Here is a 21843-nt window from a genome sequence, read left to right as displayed (position 1 = left end):
ATCTGAGAAACCTTATATATATATTCATTAGGTATTCTTATGACATGAGAACCACGAATAACTTAGATGACACTTGTGTGTGTAATATTCATAGAGATTTAGAGTTCGAGCCAAAAACAAAAATCTCGTTGGGTAATGATTGGACATGATATGATTAAGTACTTAGAAATATCCATCCCCAAACATCTGTTTTAAGACTTTTATGGATCAAACCACAAACAATCTTTCTTATGGATATTCATTGGATTAAGACTTTTATGTTCCTGAATTTCATGGAATTAGGCTGTGTCTACGTTCAAAGTTGCATAGAGATGCCATCCAATACAAGGCAAACGAGAGGCTTGTGACCTTTTTTACTTGATAATATTAAATTCTAAATTGAATGAATTGGTCTTTTGATACCTTCCTCTCATTTTGGTCATGCCAGGACAGTTAGGTCGTGATTCAAATCTCATTCACTCCCACTTAAAATCAATTAATTGAAGTCAGGGTCAAAAGAATCATATAGAATAGCCTACCTAATTAGGTTGCAAACCAATCGGAATGGGACACTCAGCAGTGAATATTAATTATTATTTTTTGATAACCGAGAACGATATCATATAATATTGTCATTTGGATATCTAATATAGGCCTAAACTTAAGTCGTCAGGTCCGCACGCACAGAAGTTTCTCGTCCGATGACATGATAATTTGAATTAAAGTTTAACGTGTGACCATAATAGAGTGAATTTTCCCACAAGTGGCATCTGGACAAAGACTATGGGATTGTGACTTGTGAATGACATAAAAGTCTTTATTTAGTCCCACTAAATGTATAGGATAAGATTTGCTGCAAATAGCAAAAGAAGGTTATTCCTTAATATGACCATAGGACTAGGGCGTGGCCACATGTAGAGAGGCTTTTATTTCCTTTTATGATTCAATATTAACGAAAGTGTTGTTTTTTTTTTTTTGTGAAAAGATCAAGATTATCCAAAAAAACTCGTTTATGGCGATTAAGACTTGGAGCTGCCAATTTAATATACTATAAATTTATGAGACAAAGTATGCAATACATAATATGCATTCGAGGGTTTAGGAGGCAAGGATGGAACAATGATTAGGGATATCAAAAATACTTGTATCCGACAGGTACTCGCATGACTCGCCCCAAATTAGATGGGTACGCCTCGTTAGTTAATGGGTCTGGGACGGATACGGGTATTTTTATGGGTAAAATAATCCATGCATTGCTTTTAATTTATTCATTTTTACACTTCTTGAAATTCCAATTATAGTTGACAATTTTTTTACAATTAATGGAGTTCTCAAAATTATAGTTGACGGAGATGGGAATTCTCCCACTGACGAATATGGAGATGGGTTGAAAATTTAAATACCCAAAGGGTACTTTGGCGGAAACGAGTAAAGATTTGTCTAACGGATACAGGGACGGGCAAAGAGGTCCCCGTCCTGTTGACATCCCCTCTAACAGTGACAGGTTGTAGGGGGAGATTGCTAGATTGGCAATGAATTGTTATGGACAATTTGTCAACTGGTATTTGTCATCATTATGATTTTTCTTTTTCAATTTTTTATGAGGACTAACGAGTTTCTTTTGGCATATATGCTTCTACTGTTCTATAGGTGTTTCCCATATAATCACATGCCCCGCGAAACGTGGATATGCAACTAGTGACATAAATGATGCAAGGTTTGTGTGGAAGTTAGAAGAATGTCAATTTATGGTTGGCTTTTCTTATGATTCTGAAGTATGACCTTAGAAAGAATAAGAAACTAGAGAGAAAGTAAAAGAAGGGATGATTAACTGAGTTGCAATTAGCAACTCCTGTTATTAGAGAAACAGATCATGAGTAAGTTACATATGAATGAGGATAATTCATGTACAGAAAGAGATGGGAGAAGATGGTTTCCACTTTGTTGTCTGCAAAGTAATGTTCAGGGGGACGAACCAGAAGATTATGCAGTAGCAGCTGCCTGTTCTTCAACAACCTGTGATGCTGGGAGAAGGGTGCATACAAGGTTGCGGTCACCGTACACGTTGTCGATACGTCCTGAGATACGAGTTTGCTCAAGTTAATAACAGAAAACAATCCGGAATTTATATAGTTTCCTAAATTTTAGCAGTGAGGGAATGGCACGCGGATTGAAGCAGTGGGCAGTAACATGAACATCCATACCTGTAGTAGGCCAGAACTTCGCTGTCCGGAGCCAGGAAGCAGGGAAGGCAGCGTATTCCCGAGAATATGGTTTCGTCCATGAATCTGCCATAAGCAATGATGGTGGATGAGGAGCTCCCTGCAGTAGCATATTTCAGATCATCACATAAGAAGTTTATATGCCATTACAATGCCTTTGCCAAAATGCATGAATAAATTTCCATTCCGATGATCAGGCTAGGAACGTGTTCATGTTTTTGTTATTAATATAAGCGACAAAGAAATCAATCACACCTTCAGGACATTGTTGAGGATATCAGCTTTTCCTTTCTCGATTTCTGCAATTTCCTCTCTGATGGAAATGAGAGCATCACAGAACCTGTCTAACTCAGCCTGTGAAGGATATGGAGTTTGCTCAGAACCGAAACTGGGTTATGAAAGAAGAAAGGTTAAACGAGGTGAGGAGATTAATGTACCTTGCTTTCACTTTCAGTGGGTTCAATCATCAGTGTGCCTGGAACAGGCCATGACATTGTCGGTCCATGAAATCCATAGTCCATAAGCCGTTTGGCAACATCTTCAGGTTCTATCCCAGCGGTATTCTACAAGAATGTATTGCCTCACAGTTAGTCATAGAGGAAGCATCAGGTCAAGAAGGAGAAATGGTCAAATAAAAAGGTGAAATAATCAGAGTACCTTAAATCCTCTCAAGTCAACAATAAATTCATGGGCAACAGTTCCATTGACACCACGGAAAAGAATTGGGTAGTGGTTCTGAAAATCCAAATAACAGATATCTTGGACTTCAAGAGAGAACTCAAAATCCTATGACATATTATAAAGAAAAGGAAACGGGGACTTGGTACCAGATCCAACACGGTTTGTTTTGCTACAACAAACACTTTGTATTTTTTTCATAAAAATTGACATGAAATATCAGCACATAGCAACTGTCAAATTCATCATCATCATTCGAGTCTTTTATCTCATTGGGTCGGCTATATGAGTCAACGAGAAAATCCATTACGTTTATTCGTTTCCACATCATTTCTTGCTACTTCAAGCCATGTTTTTTTAGGACTTCCTCTTCGCTTTCTAGTCTATACTAAAAATATTCTTTTGATTATCCTCACCGCCGCACCACTATTTCTACATTGTACAGCCGGCCCATACCATCCTAAACGGTTTGCTGCTCACAACTTATCTTCAATTGATGCCACTTCTACCTACCAAATTGATTATTAGAAATCAAAAGGCAAGAGATGGTTAAGGCAAGAACCTCCAAACGCTTGGCCATGTAGTTTGCATTCAAGATAGCTATTTTTGAAGCATCAGTAAGTCCCTTGGACCCCATCATGGCTATGTAAGTGTAAGAGATTGGCAAGATAAGAGCAGAGCCCCAAGGTGCAGCAGAGATGGTACCAAGTGGGTCAGCCTTTTCGGGAGCTGGTATACCGCCAGTACGTACCTGCATTGCCATGGCAAAACAATTAATAACCAAGAGAGACCGATATTGCAGCAGGAGTACACGAAGGTTATTTAAAGACGGTCACTATAAGCCACGACAAGTAATATGCCTTTTTCCAACGGAAAATGAAATATTATTAATGACCAAGGTTACATAAGGTACAAAATCATCTCTATCATATTATTCTCTCTCTTAACATCCCCCGTCAACTAAAAAAGTAAAATGTGAAGCCATAAATACTGAATCTTGTAACTGGTTATTCTTGAGATTTTACATTTTCAATTGTCAGTTGTGAGTCAAATTGTCAGTATGATTCTAAAGAAGGCACCATGGAAGGGGGGATTGTCCACTAGCATTCACGGGTCCAAAATATAAACAAAAAAATAAATAAATTTGACCATTGAGCTTACATGGTGCTTATACCAAGCCACACTGTATATGCATCATCATCAAAATAATCCAAAACAGACACTGAATATGTGCTTATATGTGAAAAACATACCACAGGATGAGAAGGCAGATATGGAGCCAAGTGCTTCTTCACACCAATAGGACCCATGCCAGGACCGCCACCTCCATGAGGAATGCAAAATGTTTTATGGAGATTGAGATGGCAAACATCAGCTCCAATATAGCCTGGGCTTGTTAGACCCACCTGCAACCGCCAAAAGTTTCCTCAGAACTGAACTTGAAGAATTTAACTGAAACATGCAGCAGAATAATTCTTGTGCAGCCAACAACCACCAAAAAAATTGATGTATACCCAGACATGACTTATGTTAGAATACATTGATGACATCATCAAATGAGGAATACCTGCGGAGATAACCAACCTCCCTCCAGAACACCAAGACCAATAAACGAAGGAAAAGATCTATAACATTCAACGTATGCCCACAAACGGTTTGCCTAGGAAACTATAAAAGTAATGCAATTTGGCACATCATTACGTAATATAATGTGTGCTTAATGCTTACATACAACTCAAAGATGCAAAATTTTATTTGGTGGAAGGATGGCAAGACAAACCTGTGCATTCATGTTAGCTCCATCCATGTATACCTGACCTCCATTGTCATGAATAATCTTACATATCTCATCAATGCCTTCTTCATAGACTCCATGAGTGGAAGGATATGTGACCTGAAATTTAATTAAAAGCAGTTAAGCAATTGATATTGAATTAGAACTCAAAATCCGTGTCAGGGGTTATAAATTCAAGTCCAGGATGCAGTGTGCAGATACCATAAGAGCAGCTAGGTTGTCCTTATTTCCTTCGGCAGCTTTTCTTAACTCTTCGATATTGATGTTCCCCTTGGCATCAGTTCCAACGGCAACAATTTTCATTCCACACATAGCAGCGCTGGCAGGATTTGTTCCATGTGCTGAAACGGGTATAATGCACACATTACGGTGATGATCTCCTTTTGCCTGCAATGTTCATTCAGCAACTACATCAGCATCAACAAATGAGGAAAGAGCCAAAACTTGGGATCAGTGTTAAGGAGGCCCGTGTAGCAAGTTTTCCAACATGAACATGCTGACAAACATTGGAAGATTGCTGCAATTGTGATTCATTTTCATTCATTTACATATTGATACAGTCATAAAAAATTAGGAAGATTTCAAAAGAAAAACAAGTGAGATGAATTTGACGAAAACACAGCCGCTGGCTACTCTGCACTGGATGTCACAGTCATCAAATTTATCCACTAAGACTGCACCTCACTAAGGTTAACATCAGGCATCAGCTCAGCTTCTAATTAAAGTTTCAAGCAGAAAGAATTAAATGCTTCTTGCGTTACTGATACAGGAAATGAGTAAATATTAGGAAAAGGGTAGCATCATGGTACCTTATGATATGCGCGGATAACCATCAGTCCAGCATACTCGCCAGCAGCACCAGCGTTTGGTTGCAATGAGAAAGAGTCAAATCCAGTGATGGTGCAGAGAAGTTCACCCAAGTCGTTGAAAAGTTCCTAAGAAAACCAGGATACTGTATCTCAGAAAAATAGGGACATATACACACAAAAACACACCCAACAAACGAGATTAATTTTTACTACCTGGTAACCCAGAGCCTGGTCAGCAGGAGCAAAAGGGTGAATGTCAGTGAAGTTAGGCCACGTGACAGGCATCATTTCAACTGTCGCATTTAGTTTCATTGTACAGGATCCTAAAGGAATCATACTGTGACACAAAGAAAGATCCTTTGACTGTAACCTATGCATATATCTGAGCAACTCATGCTCTGTATGGTACCTGACCAAAATTAAAACAAAGAAAAAGGAGTCAAGAGTGGGTTCCGGGCACTAAACTGTGAGAAGTTTAATATTTCAGGCAAGATTCATACGAGTTGAAGATTGAATGGGTCAGATATGGGCTGTCCCTAGTTAAACCAGGAGGGATGAATGGTTGAACCTCTGGTGCAAGAGATGCAGCCGTGAATGGAACCTGTTAAATGGAACCAAAGTGCTCTTAGTTTGATGGAGACAATTACAATTAGCTGCGAACATCATAGTACTTATTTTTTGAGGACATGGAACCTGTCCAACATTAGGCCTCATTGGACTCACATTGCAGAGTATTAGACACAAACAACCTAATGTTTATTATACTCACAGGTTTTCCAGATGCAAAAACTTTGAGGAGTTTATTGACATCTTCCAAGGTTTTCGTTTCATCAAAGGAGACAGTGATCTGAAAAAAAAAAAGAATTCCATTAATCTAATGACATGGAGTTGTAGTAAAAGAATATTGCATTTGACATATAAAGCTTACAGTGTTTTCGTCTACAATTCGCAAATTGATCTGACTTTTGTAAGCAGCATCAGCAATCGCATGTGCATCAGTACAATTAACCTTCACAGTGTCAAAGAAGGGAAGGCCCTGAACTTCCACTGTCCCAAGCTTTCTAAGTCCAAGTGCAAAAGCTCCAGCAAGACCATGGACCCGTTGAGCAATGGTTTTAAGGCCTTCAGGTCCATGATAAACAGCATACATGGCAGCCATGTTTGCAAGTAATGCCTGATAAAAGGATCAAATATATATTTTTTCAACCCAAAGTACCCATTCTCTTCATACATTTAATAAGGAAAAGGCTCCAATAATTCCATGTTGATGACATGGGAATTGAATCCTTGTACCGTTTAACCTTCATTTAAGCAGTGCCAACAAGCAAAACAAAAACTTTAAAGCGGAGACTCTCACCTGAGCAGTGCAGATATTGCTAGTGGCCTTGTCTCTGCGGATATGTTGCTCCCTAGTTTGCATTGCCATGCGCAGGGCAGGCTTTCCTGAAGAATCGACACTAACTCCAATAATTCTACCGGGCATCATCCTCTTATACTCCTGAGAGGTAGCCAAGAACGCTGCATGAGGACCCCCATACCCCATTGGAACACCAAACCTCTGAGCCGAACCAACCACAATATCGGCCCCAAGTTCACCAGGAGGCTTCAATACTGTCAATGCCAACAAATCTGTAGCCATAACAACCTTTACCCCATGAGCATGAGCGTTCTTGATAAACTCCCCATAGTCCAAAAGTTCACCTTCAGTCCCTGGATACTGAACCAAAACCCCACAAACATCTCCAGATTTGTAATCAATGTCCTTAAGATCCGCAGTGACAACTTTAAGATCAAAACCATCAGCTCTAGTCTTACAAATATCTATGGTTTGTGGGTGGCAGTTGTTAGCAATAACAAAAGTTTTCTTCTTCCCCTTCTGGATATTATTACACATTGACATTGCCTCAGCAGCAGCAGTTCCCTCGTCGAGCAATGAAGCATTTGACATGGGCAACCCAGTAAGATCCGTAATTATGGTCTGGTAATTCAGCAGAGACTCAAGTCTCCCCTGAGATATCTCAGCCTGGTACGGTGTGTACTGAGTGTACCAAGCCGGATTCTCCATTATATTCCTCAAAATCACAGGTGGAACATGCGTATTATAATAACCCATCCCAATAAACGACTTAAAAACCTTGTTATTAGCTGCTAATCTTTTCATATGTTCAATCATTTGGCTCTCTGTTAATCCTTCATCAAACTTAGAGAAATTCATTGAATCAATACGAATAGATTTCGGAACCGTGGCATTAATAAGCGAATCAAGATTATCAAATCCACATAACTCAGCCATTTTTGTTTGCTCCTCTGGCGTCGCCGAGTTATGACGGCGAGGGAAAGTGTCACTGGGTCGCAATGCCTCAACAGATATGGATCTCACTTGAGACCCAAAACCAACATTACCCACACCATTACTCCATCTAGGACTTTTAACAAACGGCGTAACCGACGACACATACCTCGAAGGAGCGTAAAAAACAGGAGATGTGGACTTCAACACCGACGATGCTGATTCATTGGTGCAACGGTTCTGCTTCGACTCTGCCACCAGGCGCTTCAGGATCGGGCGGTTCGCGAACCGCCTTGCACGTTCCATGAATGAATGTTAAAACACCAACAAGAGAGTGTCTGATGCTTGTTTTTCTTCGTGTGAAATACTGGAAGCAATACGAAATGGGGGGGTTGTTGCAATAGCGATTATTATTTTCCCATGAAAGCAAGTGGTGGTAGTGGGTGGATGGGTGATGTCTTTATATATAGACAAATCTCTCAATATATATATATAAATCCATATTATGTGTGTGTGTATCGATTGTATTTGATAATTATTATACGTATGAAAAAGGAATTTATGGCTTCAAGATCTGATGTTGGTGGAACAGGATGACTGAGCACCTTGACAAATGCTCTGTTTGTTTCAGGAAATCAACTTCGTGGAAATAAAGTTTTTATTTTCCAATGGAAAACATTAATAAATTTTCTTATCCAAACATTAAAAATTAGTTTTTTTCCATGATAAATTTTTCTTGAGATATATTTTCCGTAACATGTTGTTTTTCCTCCAAGCAAAAGAAAAGACTGGTTTTTTGAGGATCTCAAAAATCTTCACTACATTACAGTTTAAAATCAATGTATGGTTTAGAAGGAAGGAAAACAGATTGAGTTTCAATGGATCACAATTTTTCTTCATTTTGATTGAAACCCATATCATTTCCATTATCAAAAAATCATTCTTTTTTTGTTTGTTATTCTTTGGTGGCAGAATCTGTGTCACACTGGTGTTATCTCCATGTTATCAACAGTTCTAGGGTTAGGACTTCAACTTTGAAGTAGCGGTATTTGAGATCGGTTTTTTCGATTTTTTACATAAATTTATTAAACTGACCAAGTGGTCGGTTTTGTCGATTTTTCGATTCAGTTCAATTTTTAGTAGTGAAATGTGTAAACTTTTTAAGAAAAAACTGGTCAATCAATTCGGTTTTGGTAGGTTTTGATTTTGACTGTTTTAATGAACAACCATACTTTCAGTGACCAAATTTTTAATGAAGCAAACTTATCAATGGTATTTTTAAAAAGAAAACTTTTTAATTAAGTGTGTTGTGACACACAATAACAAGGGAACAATCAATTTCAGTCGTTGATTTTTGTGGGTTTGCTGGTTTTTGGTGGGACCCGGTAGAGATTGGGTGGAGGGTATAATTGGAAAATTTTGTGGCTGACATTTTACGTCATAGCAGCCAGGGACTTGAAAGAAAGTTTGTTAAGCACGACCGTAGGATTGGAGAGGAGTTGAAGAGTTAACGGTCAAGATCTATCGAGTATTTTGCTATTGTTAGAAGGTGGACTAAAGTAGTAGTAATGTTTGGTGCAAGCCTAATTATTATAGTTAATACTATGAAAGCCATAACAAGGAATTTTGGAGTAGAAAAGGGTCTATGAAAGGCATGAATATAAATGGAGATTTTGTATATATGGCAACAATGGTTTTTTTTTATCGATAACGATGTCATACAAATTTGCCTTTTAGATATCTTCTATGAACCTAAACTTGGATTGTTAGACTTCCGCACAAAAGTTTTTCAACTAACGATGAGATAAATTGGGTCAAAATTCAGCACATGTTCACAATAATATTACTCTAAATGAGAATCGAACTCAAGACCTTTATTATTGGAATTGTTTTCCAATAATATAAATTGATTTTGTAATATAGCATTTCTTTATTAAAGAAAGTTTCTTTAAAAGGTAGCAAGTTTGATCCTAATAAAAATGAAATTTTAAAAAAATTAAAATGTTATTTTGACAAGTGATTAAAATACTCATTAGTATTTTAAACAAATTGGAGATTTGTACTCTCTCACACTCTAAAATTAATAAATATTAAAATTAATACATGTTCATTAAAAAAATGATTGAGACAAGGTAGGTCTCACCTAACACTAGAAAGGGACATAGATTTAGACAAATTGGTAAACCCCCACATGGTTTTAAGAAAAAGTTTAAAATAATTAAATGAGGAGGTTATGGAGTATCTCCCAATTAAATATGATATTGTATCAACTTATTCTCTAAAATTAAATGTGCAAACTGTGGCATAAATCCTCGTCTTTGGAAAATTTTCGGATCCCACCGCTTATAAAAGGATGGGACAGATTTCACCCTAACGAATATCGTTGATTTTAAATTTGATGACATGTTGTGATGTCATCAAACTTAAAAATCTATGGTCATAAGTGGGGTGGGAATCGGAAAGACCCCAGGTCATGGGGTGCCCAAACTCTAAATTATATATATTGGGCTGCCCAACCCAATTGGATGAGCAGCTTGGGCCGAAGTTCAAACCCATAAATGGGCCTTACAATGTAATCTTTTGGGCCTCATTTGATCCCACTCCAAGGCCCCAACCAATAAATGGGCCACTAAGCCCATGTAAGAAGACCTGAGCGCTATAATGATGATTGGTGAAGACTGAAGAGTGTTATAATTTTTTGTACCTCTAAAATAATAAAGAAGAAAAAAAAAAGCATTCGAAAGTGGAAAGTAACTAAAAATAAATTAATTATTTAGTTATTTTAATTGAAATCTAATACTATAAGTGGGGGGAAAAATGCCTACGCTCCAAGACTTGAGAAGAGAATAGTAAAAATGTAAAAAATAAAAATAGGGTTAGGGCTTTCATAATTGCAACTTTAGGTGGATGATATCACATTTGTTGGTTGTATTGGTAACCACTACTGCTTCTTCCCATTTTGAGGATTTTTGACCCACATATGTTGTAACTTGTCATGACCCTAACCCTTTTCAATTTCAGGAAAAGTAAACAAGTGTAGCTGCTGGGGCTACTTGGATATTTTTGTTCATTTGAGATTCAATTTGCTTTGTTGGTATGGTAATCGAGAATAACATTATATAAGTTTATCGGTCATCAAATTCGTAGACTCCATACGCACATAAAATTTCCACTTGAGGATATACATAGGGGAAGCCTCTTGTAGCTAACACCCTTAAAAAATTTTAAATCAATCTAAGTATGTATATATTAAATTACATAAAATATTTATCTGAATTTTCAATTTAGACCCCCAATCATAAAAAATCATGCTCATAATTGAAATAAAAAAAATGACAATTATTATTTATCTTATTTTATAAAATTTTATTTTTAATATTATTTTTCATACTTTCAAAGGTATAAATTAATAGATAATTTAAAAAAAATTTCGAAAGTGTCACCTTGAACCCGTTTAACTTTATTCACCTTGACATAAAATCTTTTGCCCGCCCTAGCGACCTTCACATATTATGTCGAATAAGTTGGCCAAAATTCAGTGCTAGCAACAGAAGATATTGTTCAAAATGAGAATAAAATTTACAACCTTTCCGCTTCATACAATTTGCTTTCTTGATAAGTAATGATTCCTTAAAAAAAACAACTATTCCTTAAGAACCCCAAATTGCACATATTGTGGGTGTTTGGCAGTGCGTTTGCACTGCGTTCAGTTGTAACACACCTCACAGCACCACAGTTTTTTGTGACACGCCAAACAGCTTTTACGTTCCAACTCACCTCACAGCACCACAGCTTTTTACCTCACAGCATCTCACCACACCTCACAGCACTCCCAAACGCTTACAATATATGTTGAATTGTCCTACGTAATCAAATTAGGTCAATTATTTTATTTTAGATTAATGTACAACATAAACATTAAGTGATTTTATATTAATATTATTAGTCATCTAATATAACCATAATTTAGATATGCCAAACGCACCTCATAGCACTACACCACACCGCACCACAGTTTTAAAAGTGATGCGCCAAACAGCTTTTTGCGTTCCAATTCACCTCACTGCACCACAGTTTTATAACTCACAGTACCACACCACACCTCACAGCATTCCCAAACACGCTCAATTGAGGCGACCGCGTTTCAGGCCGTGGTTTTCAAAGTCAAAGAAGACACATCACTCACCAATTTCAATTTTCAACTGGCAAGGAGTAGTTGGCTTTTATGATATGGTGTTAATAATAGTGGTCACATCTTATTAGGTTAATAGAGACAGAGTTCTGTTCTGTGTATTGAGGGACTATGATCGTCACATATGATCCCCAATTTAATGATCTAAACTTTTTAAAGAAGATGAATATAACATCTTTCCGGCTCTGTTTGGAAGAAAAGAAAAGAAATTGAGAGAAAATACTGGAAACTCTCACAGACTGACAAACAACAAGCCAGCTACCAATGCAAAGGACCTAATCCTCCTCTCTACTCTTCTTATAGGGACCCCACAAGATCCACTATTTTCAGGTCCAGTCTTCCATCTCCAGTGGGCCCCAACTCAGCACCCTTGTTAGCCACTCATCACTAGTCTCCACTCCATCACAGCCCTCCATTTTCCCCTCCACAGACCCCAAACCCATGTCCCCTTCCTTCCACCCCGCGGGTCCCACAAACTCAAACCCTGCCATTATCGACGCCGTGCCCGACAATGAGGCCCCGCAGCTCTCGCTTTTCCCATTGTCGACCACGAGTTGGGCAGACGATGAGGGAATCAGATGTTTCTCCGTCGTCGACGTGATCGTCACTGGCGGCGATTTGGAGTGCGAAATCTCTTTGTACAGCTCTTGCATTAATTTCTCGATCATCTCCTCTCTGATGGAGACCTCTCCTTCGTCGTCAGAATCCGTCAGAAAATCCGACAAGTAAACGGATATTTCGTCTCCGAAGACATTCGCCGGCGATTCAGAAGTTTCTTCCATCTCTAGACAGAGAATGAAGAGAGAGAGACGGGCAGGAGGTACTACTGTCAAGCTTTAAGAGTAACTCCTATTTAAAGGAGTGGAAAGTTTGGGAGGGAGTGACACGCTGGCAGTGGACATGTGCCACGTAGGATGTTCGGTACAGATTCCTTGACGTGGCGACTCTGATAACAAGATGAGTCCCACAGTACAACCAAGACTCTGTCCGTAGTCAATTACCGGAAGCGCACAATATTTCACGTGTACTGATTCTGTTCCACACCGTCAGATCTTTATGGGATTTGTCTCCAATCTCAATCCCACGGCTATTCGTGAAGGAGTATGTTGATGTACGGCTTGGTATGTATTTTGTGCATTCTCTCTTTAAACCAAAATAACATGTAACCATCTGTTTGATAGTTCATAGAAGCCCAACATATTTATTTCATTGATTTAATCAATAGAATAGTTTTATTTATATTCTTTTATCTCATAATTTATTGTCCAAAAATAATATATATTCTATTGTTTTTTAAAACACAGTTTATAATTCATTGTTTTAGTTCTGATTCATTTGTTTTTTCAGAAATTCTATTGAAAAAAAAATAGAATTAAGATTTACCCGATAAAATTCATCGATAATGGATATTGTTAGAGAGATTTTTATGCGTTGATTCTGAATATGTAATTTTTTAAAAAATTTAACATATATTTTGAAAGTTAAAACATTTTAAAATTTCATTTAAAATATTTGGATTTCAGGAGTTATACTGTATGGATTGTCTAGTACTGGTCCTCTTTAAAAAACACAAAATTATCTTGATTCTTGGGATTCTCGCATAAATGCATTGACGAAAATAGCCCCAATGTGGTGGTTTCGCTTTCACATGCAAAGTGGCCAAGTGGGCCACGTAGGACTAAATTGAAAAGGAAAACAATAGTTTTATGGATTGTAGTGTTTTTTATCCTATTTATTCCAAATGTTGGGATGAATGAATCTGAGAGCTCTACAATTCGTTTAAAATTATAAAATCTATAATTTGAATCCATTGGTTTGGAAGGTGTGTTAAGAGGTAGCAAAACCCCGTCCGGTTCAAATGATCGAATTTATCCGACCCGTATTAAACTATGTTTGGATATAAGTTATACGTCCGAAATTTGGATCCAAACGTAATATTTTTTGTCTGGTTTAAACACGGAAATCTTGTCCAAACCCTAACCCGGATTATATTATTGTTTGATTTACTTGTCCGATTTAAACCAATCCGAGTATGGTCAATTAAGTACGTTCGAAATCTAATCTCGATTAAGGTCCGGATGTGTAAATATTTCATAAACACATGTTGTTGTCCGATCCGAAATCGACCCGAAACTTATTTTTTGCCACCCCTATGTGTCACATCTTACCAAATTTTTGTTTTTCAATTTTTAGACTTGTAAGACTTTTTCTGCACCATTAAATATGAATTGTACACTATAGGGAATTGTGGAGCCCCCAAATTTTGGATGGACACATATTGATCACGTGGGGCCCATGGGATCCACGATTTCATATGTATTATGTGAGACCCATGATTTTATATGTATCGTGTACGTTCATCTCAACATTTAAGATATCCACGAGAACAACACTAAAAGTCTTAACATTTTCAAAAAGAAAAAAGACAAAACAACTTGGGGAGTACGGAGTAGGCAGTAGTGCTAAACAGACCCCAATGGTACAACAACTTGGGGAGTACGGAGTGAGGAAGTAGTACTAAACAGACCCCAATGGGGGTTACATATGGTAACTGCAGACACGTTAGGTAAGAAGTATAACATTATTTCTATCTGGAATAACATATTCCTGAAAATTGGTTTATTAGACTTGCTTGTAATCTACGTCCTGCTTTCTTAAAGTCGAGAACTTGTGAGAGTTTGAATTGGGTTTTCCATTCTGAGTGTACGTTCCTCATCAGATGGGAGCATGGTGGGGAAAACATGAGAGACCAAATAGGCAAAGATTTGTACTATACAACATGTTAGTTGGAAGGTGGTGGGAAAGAACACTGGTAGTAGGTACAATGGAATTGTCTCACATTTAGGGGTGATAAAACTCTGTCCGGTTCGGATGACCAAATTTTTCTGATCCGAATTAAACCAAGTTTTGACATAAGTTATATGTTTGAAATCTGAGTACAAACACAAAAGATTTGTCCAATTTAAAATAGGGTTAGGGTCCAAACACAGAAATCTTGTTTGATTTAGTTGTCCGGACCTTAACATGGATTAGATTATTGTCCAATTTGATTGTCCAAATAAAAACTAATACGGGTTTGGTCAATTAAGTACGTCCAAATTCTAATCCGGGTTAGGGTTCGGACATGTAAATATTTCCTAAATAGGTGTTGTTGTCTGACCTATAACCGACCCATAAGCGAATTTTTGCCACCCCTACTCACATTGTACAACACAATAAGGCCCCTTCAATTCCCTGAAATTTGTAGAAAAATTGGTCATGAATTGTTCGATTAGTCCACTTTGAGAGGCCATGTGAATATTACTATAATTATATATGGTTGAGTGCAAAACAAGGAGTTTAATGGGGATGACTTTGCAAGTATTGCTCTAATTGGAACATATGTTGGTGTGAATTTGAAATGGCAACATATATGGTGTAGATATTTGGTCACTCAAACATGCCGTTTTTTGCAATTAGGTCATTGACGGAAAAATTGAGTCACTCAATATTACTATAATTATATCACACTGCCCATTATCTAGCGAGTTAAATGATGGAGACTTGACGATGAACACTGACTTATCCAACAAGTGATGACCTTTGACCTTTTTTTTTAAAAAAAAATACCATTTAGAGGTTTGTTTATCGTTGGAATCGAACATTGAACACACATATGTCTAACCCAATCGATTGTCAACTGCCATCACTCATTGGTTAAAATGTGTGATGACCTTTCTCGTTAATAACCGTAGTGACAAAAAAATCATCAAGGCCTTCTTGACCGCGTGCATACCTTTTGAGCAACTCATTTAGTTACCACATTGGGCCCTAAATGCCCACTATCCACATATCAAAACATGCACTATTGACTAAGCCCACGGCAGGGACCGGGACCGGGACGTCAACTCAAGATTCACCCAAATCATTCACTATCATCGTTTTCATTTAGTTATCACATTGGGCCTTTAGGGCCCACTATCCACATATCAAAACATGCACTATTGACTAGGCCCACGGCCGGCACAGCAAATCAACTCAAGACTCATCCAAATCTTCACTAGCAGTATATACACGTAAGCACAGTTTTCATTCAGTTCATATGTTAGACTGTTAGAGAACAAATTCATAGCAAAGTTTGCAAAGCATCTCACCATTACAATACTGAACAGTAAGCAGCTATACTGATGCAGGGTAGTGTGATGAAAAGATCACTTACTTAGACCTGTTGATTCAACCTACGAATACCAGTCTACTTAAATATGTTAATTCGACAAACGAATACAACAAGCTTTAGTTATGCTAAGCAAAAGATGACAAGCTGGTTCAAGCCTATGGGTTCAGAGCACCAACCAACCACCACTCCGCAGCTTGAGAATGTAAGAAACTAAACTAAATGCAAAGACATCTCTTTTCCACTGAAATTGTGGTATTCACTGCTTCTAGCTAGCTCAACAAAATACAATTTTACCTTTACAGATATATCTATACCACCAATTTAAGATGAGAACGTACGGTAGGACTACAACATCTACTTCTCTTCTATTTACCTCCTCCTCCTGTTTCAAGGAGTCAAAAGAATCAAGTGATGAGGTTTTGCATGAAACGAAACACCAGGCGATCGATCATCTAAAATTCAAGACCAGATTGCAAGCAATGCCATCAATCCAGCTCCAATAAAGAGCATAAAATACGACACCAATTGGAGCCTAAAGTTGCAGCTCATTCTCTTACTGAGGAAATCAGTGGCAATTAGGTCGACCAGAGCCATGTAGACAAGAATTCCGGCTGACAGCGAATCTAATATGCCTTCAGTAACCAATGCTCCTGGACTATATGGGTTATAAAATGAAGCAATGGCAGTCCCCGCGGCGATTCCTGTAGGGGTCGTTATGGCAAAAAAGCATGCCATCAATATAGCCGATGAGTTTTTGAATTGAGCTTGAGCGATGCAGCCTCCAAGCGCAAATCCTTCGAAGAACTGATGGAATGATAGTGCTACAATTAAGGGTCTTATGGTGCAAGGGCTCTGAGAAACGCCAAGCGATAACCCGATGATGATTGAATGTGATACTATTCCCAGTTCCAAAATCTGCAAACAAATGCATATGATATTGTTAGTCCTCAATAACAATACAAGTAAAAAACTTCTCACATCTCATTTTGTCGAAATACTTAGAAGAGTTCAATATATAGGCTAGCTAAGGCCCGAAAAAAAGAAAACTAAAGACCTAAATCATGTAAAATGCATTACTGATATAGATGACTGACTTTTGATCGATCAAAGATGCATCAATAGTCCGATGATGTAGAAGTCATCAAGAAATGAAGAACAAGCGAACCCCAATAGAGGGAGACCATCAATTCTTCCTCTCCCCACATAAATTCTTGCTCATCCTAAGAGGAACCACTTAAACCACTAAGTAGGACCCACTTAGCAACAAATAATATTTGAGTCATTGTTGCAGTGAAAATGACAAAAATCTCAATAGTTTGGTATCTCAGTTGTTGAATTGGACGCACATAATTCAAGTTTATTTGTGGACTTCAGAGTCTCACATGATGCACATAAAATTCTATGCATATATAACTGTGATAGATATCATCTGTTGGAATCTCTATCATAACTAGGGGAGACAAAAAATCCATTATAGGTAGGTTTTGACACATGTTTACAAAATATTTACATCTCCGGACCCCAATCAGATTGGATTTCGGACGTACTTAATTGGTCATACCCAGATTGGTTTAAATTCGGACAATAATCTAATCCGAGTTAAGATCCAGACAAGTAAATCAGACAAGATTTCCGTATTTGGACCCGAACTCGATCTTACACCTGACAAAATTTTTGTGTTTCGACCCAAATTTCAGACGTATAATTTATGTCAAAACTTGATTTAATCAAAATCGGACAACTTCAATCATCCGGACTGAACAGAGTTTTACCACCCCTAATCATAACTGTTAATCATAATTCCAAAAGTACAAATCCGAAGCTCCAAGACCACAACAAAGGCCACTAATTAACAACATAAAAAAAATAGACGTCATTTTCTTGAATTTTTGGCCTGAGAAAAAAAATAAATATTCACCTGGGATACGACGACATGCCGCGCACCACTTTCTACGTCACCCTCACCAAACCCATGTGAATGCCCATGCCCGTGCCCCCGTCCGTGCTCATGACCCGAAACAGTCACGTGCCCGTCACAAGCATCCTTCCCTTGTGCATGTCTATGTCTATGGTGCGCCGCGTGTGCATGCATCCCTACAATGTGCATGCCACCCCCTTCTTCCTCTCCAAACACCTTTCCATTGGGCCCAGTCTTAACCTCAACGACAGGTACAATACCCGAATCAGGATCCGATACTGTATCAACCGACCCGACCCGCCCCTGCTCTTCCCTTCCTGGATTCAACCCCTGTTTCCTCTCATAATACTGTGTGCCCATAAAATCCACTAGAAGGGTAGCCAGAGATGCCATCATAGCGAAGAAACCCGGAAATGGGAACTTGGACCACGGGTATTCCGGCAGGCAGGCACTCGACAGTGCTTCGGTCCCACCGGCAAGCATGTGGACGAAGCCGGTGGCGAGAATTACGCCGGCAGCGAAGGCCTTCGCGGCAATGAAGAGGTTTCCGTCGGTTTTAAGGAATCGGCAATGCCGGCCGACTAGGGGGATTGAGATGCCGGAGACGCCGGCTATGAGTATAGAGACGATTGCGATGAGTTTGAGGGTGAGTGCGGCTGAGTCGTCGCGGCAGAATTCTAAGCCGCTCGACGTGCAGTTGTTATTGGTATTCATTGAATGTGAGAATGACTGTAGAAATTCACCTAAAAGACGACAAAATTACTCAGAAATACAATTCGTAATGAAATAAACCAAAAACAAGAACTGGGTTTTGCAATTCAATCTCCAAAACTACTCGACAATCAAGAAAGAGGATTTTAAAATTACCGGAGATATCCCGAGTTCTTGATCCCAAATGATCCAAATACAGCAACTCCCACAGATCCTGCGAAATAACCCAGATGAATAAATTCAATTTCAATCGACTATCATCTAAACAGAACCCGAATTAGATTAGAGAGATCTTCAAAGGACAAACAAACCTCGAAGAAAAACATGGGATGAGGATTAGGATTAAGTGTGGTGGGTTCCGAAACTTGCGAAGGGGTTTTAAGGAGTAGTCGAAGAGTGCCGTGGGACTATTACGAGGATGTTGGTGACCGAAGCCGATTGAAAACGAAGAAAGAGGAGGTGACAGTGAATTGAGAGAGAGTGTCGACATAGTTTGACGAAAACAAGGGAGAAGAAGTATGTGGTGCCTTCGGTTGGTACTTTTTTCAGTGTTTGTAAGAAAATCAGCGCGATTGTGTCGACATTTTTTTTTGGTATATATTCATTTTGTTTATTTATGTATGAACCTTTCTTTTCGTGTTATTAATTATGATGATTAACACGAAAAGAAGAATACAATTGTCAATCAGAATCACGAGTAGTTAATATGATATGACATTCATGTATGTGATATGTTATAGAGATTTTGAATTCGAATCTCTCCCATCCCTTTTTCTATGTTATTCATCAATGATTCATTAATATTTATGATACAGGAAAATATAATAATCAAATATTTACCATTTAAAATAATAAATAACAAGTGTCAAATATGTAAAGAGTGTTCATACTTACCATAACCACAATGTGATGATTTTAAGTGGGCATGAAAGACTTTTATTGACTTTTTTAATAGGCACCCTAAATATAAGAACTCCAATGGTGCAATTTTATTGTCCCAAATTTAATGGTACAAAATAATGAGCCAATGGAGTGTCATACTCCATATTTACTTGTTTGCCGGGCTCCAGAACATACTCATATCTACATCAAAATAAATATTGAGCTCTATCTCTATTACACCAAAAAACAAATTAGCAAATTTATATCATTGTACTAATATATTTTGTTGGCCTAACACATAAGTAAAATATCTAATCACATTAGCAAAACACATCCCCAATATATTTTGTTGACCCCAATAAATTTACACGATTGGAATTGCTCTGATGTGAACTCGCGTTGTATTCTCTAAATTTTCATGTTAGGTTATAGTATTGGGTGCTGCTATTGACACCCCCATTTTTGCTATTTAAACCCTCTATTGAAAAGACAACTCTAAGCACCTAAACCCAATAAGTTTTTTGCCAATCACTTTCACGTGTGGAACCCATCCTCTATCTCTCTGTCACATGAAATAAAAAATAATTTGACTTTTTAATTAAAAAATTTCACTCTCGACTTTCTCTCTCCGCAACTTCAGTCTCTTTACTACTACATTATAATTATTTCTACCTCTCCTTTGATATTTGTCAGAGAATAAAAGTACGACACAAGACTGATTTGAATAACTTAATTAATATATGTTATATTTTATTAATTTTGTTAAAAATTAATACATTTTAATGTATTCAATTCACGTCAATGGTTAATTGAATGGGTTCAAAATACTTGGGATTTGTTATTGTTACCAAAGGATAAGAGATTGGTGGACTCGGGAGAAGACACAAATTATTGTTACAATGTGATCGCGGTGGCACCTACAAAAGCAAGGAAACCTCCACAAAGACAACTAGCACAAAAAACGAGATTCTTGATTCAGAGTGAAAGGGATGAAATTGAAGACAGATGATGATTAGATGGTAAGGGTGGTATGTGGAACGCATAACCATCTCGCAGCATTGTATATGGAATGTCATTCATACTTTGGTAGGCTATCTACTGCAGAAAATGATATATTGGTAGATATGTCTAAGAATTTAGTGAAGCTACGAAACATCTTGTTCACATTAAAGAATAGGGATCCGAATAACGTATCCACCATCAAAACTATATACAATGCACGTCAGAAGTTTCGGACTACAAAAAAAGCTGGTAAATCTCAAATGGAACAACTCATGTCATTCCTACATCATTATGGGTACATTTTCTTTCATCGAAGCAATGCTCATACCGGCGAGCTTGAAGAATTATTGTTTGCACATCTAGGCTTGTTAAAACTATTGTGTTCTATATTTCCTCCTGAAATCACGTTGTTGTAATTTACATAGTTTGTTTGAGTATTTAAATGTTATTTGTCTGTATTTTAGTTGAATATTTGGCAAAGAAAGCCAGCCTATAAGTGAAACAAATGAAAATCAGTGAGTGCATCAAAATGTATATATGTATAAAAAATATTATTGAAGCATAAAAATTGTTTGCAGTAATAAAAATAAAAATTAAATTAAAGAATGAAATGAAAATAAAAATAAAAATTTATGTGTACATTGAAACATTTTTATGTTTGTGGTAATAAAAATAAAATAAAAATCTTAATTAAATGGAATTACATATATATGTATATATGTGTATATATATGTTGACAGTAACGAAAATAAAAAAAATAAAAATAAAATAGAATCTTTTAATGGTCATATTATGACACAAAATAATAATGTGACATGATTATATATTTGATTTGATGGGGTGAAAGAAGCAAATTAGATGGGTGAAAATAGCAATACTGTTGTGTAGTATTGATTTATTGGTATTGATATTGATTGATTGATGATTGATGTTGATTGATCGAAGTATTGAAATCGATTTATTAATTTTTTTTAAAATATTGATATTGATTGATAATAATATTACATCACGATACATTATAATAAATATATTATATATATATGTGGTACCCTCAGTAGGCCAATAGTGCCTTATTTTGTGGGCCAATAGGCCAATAGTACAGTTTAAGTTTGAACTTTTGGATTAACTGGATTTGGGCCAAGTTTAAGGCCCAATTCACCTAGCCCAGAATCATGGACCTTTTACTCTTTTAGTCTCTTACCCGCAAGC

The 21843-nt window shown here is 37.4% G+C and overlaps 2 protein-coding genes across 2 annotated transcripts; both read right to left on the bottom strand.

Moving 5' to 3' along the window:
- Window positions 1-1803: 1803 nt before the first annotated feature.
- Window positions 1804-8285, bottom strand: LOC119993568 (glycine dehydrogenase (decarboxylating), mitochondrial-like). Its single transcript, XM_038840752.1, has 15 exons — window positions 6841-8285; window positions 6412-6657; window positions 6253-6330; window positions 5984-6084; window positions 5697-5892; window positions 5484-5609; window positions 4876-5061; window positions 4660-4773; window positions 4133-4285; window positions 3442-3630; window positions 2859-2936; window positions 2639-2764; window positions 2457-2555; window positions 2184-2301; window positions 1804-2057 (listed from the first exon to the last, which is right to left on the bottom strand). Exons 1-15 carry the CDS (start codon window positions 8077-8079, stop codon window positions 1963-1965), a joined length of 3144 nt encoding a protein of 1047 aa, XP_038696680.1. The 5' UTR covers window positions 8080-8285; the 3' UTR covers window positions 1804-1962.
- Window positions 8286-16092: 7807 nt separating this feature from the next.
- LOC119992976 (zinc transporter 4, chloroplastic-like) lies at window positions 16093-19282 on the bottom strand. The gene is made up of 4 exons (XM_038839829.1): window positions 19062-19282; window positions 18907-18964; window positions 18040-18782; window positions 16093-17036 (listed from the first exon to the last, which is right to left on the bottom strand). The coding sequence occupies exons 1-4, from the start codon at window positions 19074-19076 to the stop codon at window positions 16581-16583; spliced, it is 1272 nt and encodes a 423-aa protein (XP_038695757.1). The 5' UTR covers window positions 19077-19282; the 3' UTR covers window positions 16093-16580.
- Window positions 19283-21843: the final 2561 nt, after the last annotated feature.

This window comes from Tripterygium wilfordii, chromosome 23 (assembly GCF_013401445.1).
Source record: "Tripterygium wilfordii isolate XIE 37 chromosome 23, ASM1340144v1, whole genome shotgun sequence".
In the NCBI taxonomy this organism is placed as follows: Eukaryota; Viridiplantae; Streptophyta; class Magnoliopsida; order Celastrales; family Celastraceae; genus Tripterygium; species Tripterygium wilfordii.
This window is presented reverse-complemented; position numbering and strand designations above follow the sequence as displayed.

What these genes read in the sequence shown, in the direction of transcription:
- LOC119992976 (XM_038839829.1), bottom strand. An exon ending in AAGAACTCGGGATATCTCCG is followed by an intron (nt 18,783 to 18,906) that starts GTAATTTTAAAA and finishes GTCGTCTTTTAG; the next exon opens with GTGAATTTCTACAGTCATTC. An exon ending in GGCATGTCGTCGTATCCCAG is followed by an intron (nt 17,037 to 18,039) that starts GTGAATATTTAT and finishes ATTTGTTTGCAG; the next exon opens with ATTTTGGAACTGGGAATAGT.
- LOC119993568 (XM_038840752.1), bottom strand. Translation starts at nt 8,079, where the DNA reads ATGGAACGTGCAAGGCGGTTCGCGAACCGCCCGATCCTGAAGCGCCTG. An exon ending in GAATTGTAGACGAAAACACT is followed by an intron (nt 6,331 to 6,411) that starts GTAAGCTTTATA and finishes TTTTTTTTTCAG; the next exon opens with ATCACTGTCTCCTTTGATGA. An exon ending in CCACTGAAAGTGAAAGCAAG is followed by an intron (nt 2,556 to 2,638) that starts GTACATTAATCT and finishes TATCCTTCACAG; the next exon opens with GCTGAGTTAGACAGGTTCTG.